The 8900-nt window shown below is 48.3% G+C and overlaps 1 protein-coding gene across 1 annotated transcript in view; it reads right to left on the bottom strand.

Moving 5' to 3' along the window:
* Positions 1-8900, bottom strand: part of ABCA13 (ATP binding cassette subfamily A member 13) — a gene marked incomplete at its 3' end in the record, with an annotated part of 314376 nt that overhangs the window by 137978 nt on the left and 167498 nt on the right. Inside the window, exons 29-30 of the mRNA XM_015425808.1 lie at positions 2161-2467; positions 246-360 (exon numbers count right to left, since the gene is read on the bottom strand). Of these exons, the coding sequence (XP_015281294.1) occupies positions 246-360; positions 2161-2467 (422 nt within the window). The remainder of the gene's footprint in view (positions 1-245; positions 361-2160; positions 2468-8900) is intronic.

Here is an 8900-nt window from a genome sequence, read left to right as displayed (position 1 = left end):
CCTACAGGGTGGCCGGCTGGCAAAACAAAACAAGAGGTCAAGCCATGCAACCAGGGAGACTGCAACTGCTCCGCAGCCCAGCTGAAGACTATGATATAACTATGATATAATTGCCTGTTATTGTTCCCCCCCCCTCCGTGTGTGTTTTTTTAATAAAACCGTCTGGACCTCTTAGGTCACGTTTTCTGAAACTTCAGGACTGAAGTGATTTGCCGGTAAAAAAAAAAAATTCAGCTATTTCGTACCTCCTCGAGATGAATTTCTCTCTCGTAAACAAGCTTCCGGACCATGCTTGCCACAGACACCATCCACGTCAGCATCATTATAAGCGGGAAAAAGAAGCCAATGTTGTTCAGGAATCTGTAAGCAGAAAAATATCCTCGCCTTTTTAGAAGCAGAATAAAAACATTAATCAGTTGCAACTTGTATGCTTCAAAGGTGTCCGTGGGAGCAATGCATACACCAGCAACACTGTTTCCCCTTTACCTTCAAGTTTTAAATTGATACTTTTAATAAACAATTGTGGTTTCTATGTTTTAAGGAAACTGAAGAAGAAGAAGAGATTGGATTTATACCCCGCCCTTCACTACCCGAAGGAGTCTCAGAGCGGCTTACAAACTCCTTTCCCTCCCCCTCCCCACAACAGACACCCTGTGAGGTAGGCGGGGCTGAGAGAGCTCTTTTGAGGACTGCTCATTAGAGAAGGTAACAGCGTTCCATGCAACTTGGTGTTTAGTTTGAATTGTGAATTGTGTGACTGATAGATATACCCAATAAAAAACTTAAGTACAATAAAAACCCTGTACAAACATTTTGCATACTTCTAACCACAGGGGGAAGGCATGCATAGCTTGCTGCACTATTCTTAAAGAGTGCTGGGGCAGTATCTCCTCTGGGACTACCTACAGCAGGACTGAGGCAGACCAGTGGTTGCAACCAGGGGAGGAGGGCAGTGGCAGGGGGGGGGATGGCAACTGCCCATGGTACTTCAAGTGGCAAGAAGTCTTCTTGTTACTAGCCATGCCCTTGAGCCTCCACTGCTTGACTTGGAACAAGTAATTTTCCTGGAGCACCCATAAGTTTGCAGGACTGTCGCGAGGATAAAATGAGGGGGAGGGGAGAACCAAGCCCATTATGCCATCATTGGAGGAAACACAGGACAAAAACGTGATGGACAGACTTCCACTGCTCCAAGAAGTATTTATGCTTTGTGGGGTCTGAACAAAATCCTGCGAGGCATGCCCAGGACAAAGTTCAGGTTCCCACCGGGACACTCTCACCGGGAGATTGGCTTGGCAAAAATGCACAATGTCTTTCTGAGTCTGCATGAGTCTGTTATTTTATTTACGAGCACAATGAATTACTGAAGGCACCGTCTTTGCAACATTTGGGAAAGATGAGCTATGAGAAAGAACATTCTGTGATTTTAGCATAGAGGCTTCTAATTGTAACATTTTCACTGTGCCTTGTGTGAACCCGCTTGACTCTAAAATAAAACACTGCTCTCAGCCTGTCAGAAAGACAGTTCAGTTTGGTACAGAGAGAGACAGAGACAGAGCCTGAGCCTGATCAGCTTCAAGAAATCTCTGTGTGTTGTGTCGTTATTGAACCCTACCAAAGTCTACAATGCTTCCTTTCCCTCTGCTTCTGGATCCCCTAAGAGCAGAGGTCATTTCGGGGGGGAACGCGGGGGAACGCAGTTCCCCCGGGTGAGGTGCAGGGGGGCGGGGCACATGACGAAGCACCGCCCCCTGCTTCCGGCCGCCCCGCTTCCAGCCCTCATTCAGCCAGGAGGAGGCAGGAGAAGAGGGAGGGTAAGTTGCTTCCTCCCCGCCTCTCCTCACCCCTGCCTGCCTGGGGCCAGGGAGGGTCTTGGCGGGGCTTCCTCGCACTCCCGCTGGCCTTGCAGGTCCACCGCCGGGTCCCTGATGTCAAGGGGTGTGGCATATGCTAATGAGTTATGCTAATGAGTTCCCCTAGCTCTTTTTCTATAAAATGACCCCTGCCTAAGAGGGAAATGCGGGTTCTGTCCTTGCACTTGGTGAATAATACATCTCCCTGCTTTAGACAACAAAGAACTGTGGGAGGAGTTAATGTAAGTCAGATGGTTGCTCAGAACATCAAAAGCAGCTCTCAGTTGGAAGTAAGCAGACTACTCACAGATCACTGGTATGGCATGGATACGGCATAGCTTGAACTTGTATTCCTGTATCCAGTGTGTCTACTCCAGCGTGCACTGAAATGATGGCCCTTTCTATCATATCTTGCAAAGGAATGAAGACGTGGTTATACTTGAAACCATCAGCCGGCAAGTTCTGAGGATGGGATTTCCACACTGGATTCTTGATCAGGTCCGTTCTCAGGCTGTACAGGATACTCGTTCGAATGGTATACGAGAGGCGTTTCGGGAGCTCCTGAACGATATCTGCTCCACCCCTCTTATGGCTGGAGACATTAAATATAATGCCTGTGTGAGAGATGAAGATGACAATGTCTCAATAACGGAAAACGGACAGCTCTCAAATTAATATGCCTTGGGCTCATTTCTTATTAGTGCTGAATACTTTGGGAGACATCAGTTTCTACTCAATATAACAACAACAACAACAACAACAACAACAATAATACCGTTCGATTTATTGATCGCTCAATCCAGCAGAGCTGCTGGCTCTGAGCGATTTACAGTTACACAGTTTCACACAAGGGACTAACAATTTCATAGGCGGGTAAGGGAAGACAACATATAATTCTTTAAATTGCACACATTTGCAGCGCATGGGGATTTTTGTTCAGCTGTAGGCTTCAGACGTGTTCCGGACAGCATTCATTTCGGCTTGGCTTGATGACATTGGTTCTTCCTGGGCTGCTTTGAGTCGTAGTGCTGCACTGCCACCGCCTGGCCGGATTGGCCCATTACAGGCTTCTTAATGCCGAAGAGGTCTTTTTTCCAGGCTTCCGAGCTTATGAGCTGGACATTCCATTCATCAGCTAACACCTCCCCAGTGGGGGGTTAGTGTGCCCACCCACTCTAAGGAGTGGTATCCATTTTATTGGTACCCATTTTATCTACTCGCCGAAGCTTTCGAACCGCTGGGTGGACAGCGAGCTGGGGACAATGTTGGTAGCTCACACCAGCACGGGCTAGAACTGACAGCAATTCTGTTCAGTTCAGATGTTAACCAGAGGATAAATCCCCTGTGCTATAGACAGACCTTCTGTATACTGTGCAGGTGTAAATTTAATACCAGAGAGAAGGAGAGAGAGATGTTCGCCTGCCAATCCTGTTTTTACTTCTCAATAAAAGTTGACAGTTTTTAGGAGACGTGTGAGCATAACAGTGGCCCTTCTAGATAGGCTTGCCATTTTCCTGCTGGAGGTGGGGAATCTTCCATCCCCGGCAGGTACTTCTTCCTGCTGCTCAGCTGGGCAGTGGGAGAAAAATGGGGGGGAAATGGGGAGTGACCGCCAGCATCCCAACATGCTGATCTCACTTTCAGCACAGCCAGAAGTAGGGTTGCCAGCAGTGTTCCCTCTAAGCTGAGTTAGTGTGAGGTAGCTCTCAGTTCTTTAGCCTCCGGCTCACACATTTTTGTCTCAGCTCAGGAAGGATGGCCCCAGAGCAAACTAATTTATGCAGCAGCCCAATTGCCTGCTCACAACTTTAATGCCAGTAGCTCACAAAGTGAGCTGGTCCATGGGGTCGCGAAGAGTCGGACTCGACTGTGCGACTGAACAACTACAACAGCAGCTCACAAAGCAGGATTTTTGCTCACAGGCCTCCACAGCTTAGAGGGAGCATTGGTTGCCAGGTCCCCTTGTTGCTCTGGCGGGGGGATTTGGGGAGTGTTCCGGGGTGGGCAGGGATGCCTCCAAGCCCCGCCCCCATGCCACAGCCACCCTGATTGGTGGGGAGCACGTGACCCACTGATCAGCTGGAGGACCCTTTAAATCTTTCAGCAGGGAGGGGGAGAGGCTGTTGCTGGCCGCAGCTCCACTTGCAGAAAGACCCTTTAAAGGGTCTTTTTGCAAGCGGAGTGGGGGGCTGCAGTGCACGGGGCTGATTTCCCAGCAGCTATTCACTGAAGCCCTTTAAATCTCTGCAGGATGGGAGGGAGAGGGGTGGCCGCAGTGGCAGATCGGAGCCCCCAGAAGCAGGGGAACCCCCGCCTGGACCCAGGGGCTGGCAACCCTAACCAGAAGTGACATCAGCACATGCCTGGTGATGCTCTAGCCCAGAGGCGTCAAACTCATTTGTTACAAGGACCAGATCTGACATAAATGTCACTTTATCAGGCCAGGCCACGTGCGCCATAAAACGTAATGCCAGGTACCAGAGATAGAAACTGTCTAAAGGACAACCGCTGGTAAGCTCCGAGTTCGTGTGTCCTCACTGCAAGGCCCCATGGGCTGGGAAGGGGGGTGCAGAGGAAAACCCACACAGGCAGACTGGGGAGGCAGCCGTGCAGCGCTGGGCAGGTGCCCCCACGACGCTTGACTGTTGCAGACGAGGTTGTTCTGCTGTGCTGAAGCCACAGTGGAGTGGCTCCACCCACTCCCCCCCCCCAGCACTCCCTCCCTTGCATCAGTTGCTTGCGGGATGCATAAGAGCCCTGGATGAGCCGCTTCTGGGCCCCGGGTCTTAAGAACATAAGAACATAAGAGATGCCAATGTTGGATCAGGCCAAAGGCCCATCCAAATGCCTTATGTTTGACACCCCTGCTCTAGCATATCTCCAAAACTCTATGGTTTAACCATCACCAGCAATATAATGTCATTACCAGCAAGTCCTCTTCTCCCACTGGTTGCCAGCCTAAGCCTGAACCAGTTCAGCCTTCTGCCTACAATACTGGCCATTCAGACACCTCTCTGAGTCTCACAAGCAGGACATGAAGGTGACGGACACTCTCTGTTTGTTTCTAGTACCCACTATTCACAGTGGTACGTTTGAGGGGGGGGGGTTCTATTTAGCTATTCAGGTTAACCGCAATTGATAGTGCCATCCATGAAGCTGCCTAATCCACGTTGAAGCACAGGACCCGTGAAGCTAGCTCAAAGTTATGTTCATCTGCTAGTCCTCTTTGAAGGAATTAAATTTTCTAGGGGAAATGGTTCTTAAAGTAGGACTGGGAGGAACAAAACTTTTAAAAAGGGGGGAAAGGCTACATCATCAGTCGTAAAGTGGGAGAAAGGGACAGTTACCAAGCGGAGCTCTGCTTCTGCAAAAGCTCTGTACAAATCCAGGGAATTTAGGTTTCTCCAAGCCTTCCTGCAGCAAGCAAAGATTTCAGAAGAGGATCAACTAGTCAGCTTTAGTCAATCCTACCCATGCAGAAAATTTTCTGCTCTGTAGACTGCAATACACATAATATCTAGAATTCCTCTGTAAAGGGAAGGTTCCAATTGTTTCCTCAAACATGGAAGTCATCCACTATAGACAGACGGGGCATCGTCTAGTCTCCCTTTGTGTCTCACATGATATATCTGCTGTGAGGTAGGTGGGGCTGAGAGAGGTCTCTTGAGAACTGCCCGTGAGAGAACAGTTCTGAAAGAACTTGTAACTGACCCAAGGTCACACCAGCAGTTGCATGTGGAGGAGTGGGGAATCAAACCCAGTTCTCTCAGATTAGAGTCCGTGCTCCTAACCACTACACCAAACTAGCTTTCTAGGAGGGGCTATGGCTCAGTGATAAAGCATGCAGAAGGTCCCACGTTCATTCCCCAGCACCTTTGGTGAAAAGGAACAGGCTGTAGGTAATGTGAAAGAGCTGCAATCTAAGAAGGTCAAGCTAACAAATAAATTATATAAAAATACAAATGTTTATTAGGATGTACACATAACAAAAGACATACGGTAAAAAGAAATAGTCTAAATATCAGACTCTTAAATCTTATATCATAAAAGTTGATTAATATACATATACAATCGATGGGTAAAACATTTGACTTAGGGACCATACGTGTTTCGGCCACTTCGGGCCTTCCTCAGTGGTCAATATTCAGAAATACATGCATAAAGAATTTTGTATATATGACCAGATGTTGCTTTCTTATATGCTTTGCATTTGCTACAAGTTTGTATAGTGGGCCATAGATAGTAGCTGTGCAAATTCTCCAGATTATTCCAGTAGCAAATATCCCATTTGTCAGGATGTGTGTCACTTCCATCAAGCAGCTACTTTTTGGATTGAGTTCCCCTCCCCCTTCGTGTCCCCCCCCCCATATGAAAGACCCTGGAGAGCTGCTGCCAGTCTGAGTAAACAATACTGGCCTTGATGTGTTACCCAATACTGTTTTCCTAGGCCAATGCCTGGCTGGCATCCATCTTGGTCCACTTTTTGGCCCAAGCAGTGCCCTGCAAGTAACAATGTTGGGGGTGATATTTAGCACTAAACTGCCCCTCAGCGGGAGGAGGGGCCTGAGTCAATAAAGAGCCCAGGGGGCGGGCACATGCAACAAGCCCCACCCCCAGCTCCCAGCACCCCTCAGTCAGAGCAAGAAGCAGCCAGGTAAGTTGCAAAGCCCCCCCCCCTCGGCCCAAAACAATCCAGTGGCACCTTTAAGACCAAATTTTATTCAGGTACAAGCTCTCCCTCCTCTGCGAGGACAGATCTGCACGTTCCCCCCCACACACACCAATAGCTAGCAATCCAAAACAGTCCAGTGGAGCCTGAGCAGTGGGTGTTGCCTTCTGACACACTTCCGGTGATGTCAGGGGGTGTGACATATGCAAAGAAGTTATGCTAATGAGTTATGCTAATGAGCTCCTGCACCTCTTTTTCTACAAAATGACCCCTGGTGACTGCTAACAGATGGTCTGACTCAGTAGAAGGTGGCTTCATGAGTGGCTTAATCTACATCTCCTGACCCATCCCCAGCACTGGAGATTTCTCAGGTTGCTGGTAATCACTCTCCATTGGTAATTCAGGCCTCTGCATTGTGGCTTCTTGTCAGCATCTCAGGTTGTCACAAGTCCCATGGTGTCTCAGGTATAGCACCTCCATCTTCAGGGCATCCATATCTTAAAGGTAAAGGTTCCCTTGCTCGAAAGCCAGTCGAGTCCGACTCTAGGGTTGCGGTGCTCATCTCCGTTTCAAAGCCGAAGAGCCAGCGCTGTCCGAAGACGTTTCCGTGGTCATGTGGACGGCATGACTAAACACCAAGGCGCACGAAACGCTGTTACCTTCCCACCAAAGTGGTACCTATTTATCTACTTGCAATTTCTTGCTTTCAAACTGCTAGGTTGGCAGGAGCTGGAACTAGAGACGGGAGCTCACTCCGTCATGCGGCACCCGGGTCTTGAACTGCTGAACTACCGACCTTCCATAGCCTGCAGTTCAGCGTCTTAACAACTTGAGCCACCGCAGCTCCAATCCATATCTTACCCCTGCTTAGATCATACGCCACCCAGTACTTGACAAGACCAGAGTTCCTAGTGAACAAACAAAAGACCTGCCTCATACCAGCTCGGATGATATGGTTAAATGGATGATAGTGTTAAATACTAACTATGTCTGCCCTGCCAAGAATCCCGCGCACTTCCTCAGACAAATTGAATTCACACGAAAGCCTACACATTGAATTATACTTTGCTGATCTTAAAAGGTGCTACTGGAGTCAAACTTTGTGTGGCTGCTTCAGGCCAACACGGCTACCCGCCTGAATCTACTTATATATTCATTCTTCCACTTTCTAGTCCAATATTGGCTCCCAAAACTGTTCATGGGAATAAAGCAGGACTGATACAAATGAGCATTCATTCAATAAAAAAAAGGAAGAGATTTATTCAAAAATAAGGAAGAGGTCCCTCAGCCGGCTTCCTCTGATAGCCTCATCGACAACAGATGAAATAAGCTGGAGGGAATTGGGGAGCTAGAATTGATCACCCAAGGTTCACTGAAAGATCAGATCAGCAGGCATAGAATTTATTCTAACAGTAGCACCCCACTGGCTGAAGAGGCCATGGTTTTCATACCTGGTTTCCATGGCATGAGGCAGCAGTGCCGCTAGGATTTTAGCGCCGTCTTTGAAAACAGGACTGCCAGGGCTATTTTTGGGCAGGAACGCACAGGAACAGAGTTCCGGCTGGCTCCCAAGTTGGCCACGCCCAGCAGGAACTCATTAGCATAATAGGCCACACCCAACAGCAGAAACTCATTAGGATTGGCTACAATTAGGGGTATGTGGCCTAACATGCAAAGGAGTTCCTGCTACAAGAAAAGCCCTGGGTTTTGACAACAAACAAGGTAAACAGAATAACAAGCAAATGGTGGGTGTGGCTGGGTGACCACACTTCTGGTAACATGTGGGTGCGGCCTAATGTGCCAATGAGCTGTGCTGTCAGGGATGTGGTCTAATATGCTAATGAGTTTCTGATGTTGGGTGTGGCCTGTTGTGCTAATGAGTTCCTGCTGGGCTTTTTCTACAAAAACAGCCCTGACGGCTATATTTTTACCGTTTTATGTCATTTTCACTTGTTTTACTTGATGTCGATATGATTGTGCCGTACACCGCCTTGAGCCCAGTCTCACTGGGGAAGGTGGTTGATAAATAAAATAAAATACAATAAATAAATACTCCAACCACCATGCATAATAATGACCACCTGTCATCTTTTGCCCCAGGAGTCATTCCTACACCTGGATAGGCTTCGGTTCCACCACACCACTTGTGCACTGAGCAGAAGAACCTAGAAAGGGTTGATTGACACCTTTGTAGGCCAAAATGGGAGGCTACATGGAAAGGCTTTTTGTACTGGTTAGGAAAAAAGGTCCTGCATATTCAGTGTCAACAAGGTTCTGGCTTTCTTATGGGGCCTCAATCATCACGGGACCTCCTGGGGAAGGGGGGGGGGAGATTCTCCCACCAGAAAGACAAAATTCTGAAACATACAAGACCTGCT

The sequence above is a fragment of the Gekko japonicus genome, unplaced genomic scaffold (genome assembly GCF_001447785.1).
Source record: "Gekko japonicus isolate JY-2015 unplaced genomic scaffold, Gekko_japonicus_V1.1 scaffold2006, whole genome shotgun sequence".
In the NCBI taxonomy this organism is placed as follows: Eukaryota; Metazoa; Chordata; class Lepidosauria; order Squamata; family Gekkonidae; genus Gekko; species Gekko japonicus.
The sequence above is the reverse complement of the archived record's forward strand: the minus strand, read 5'-3'. Positions and strand labels throughout refer to the sequence as shown.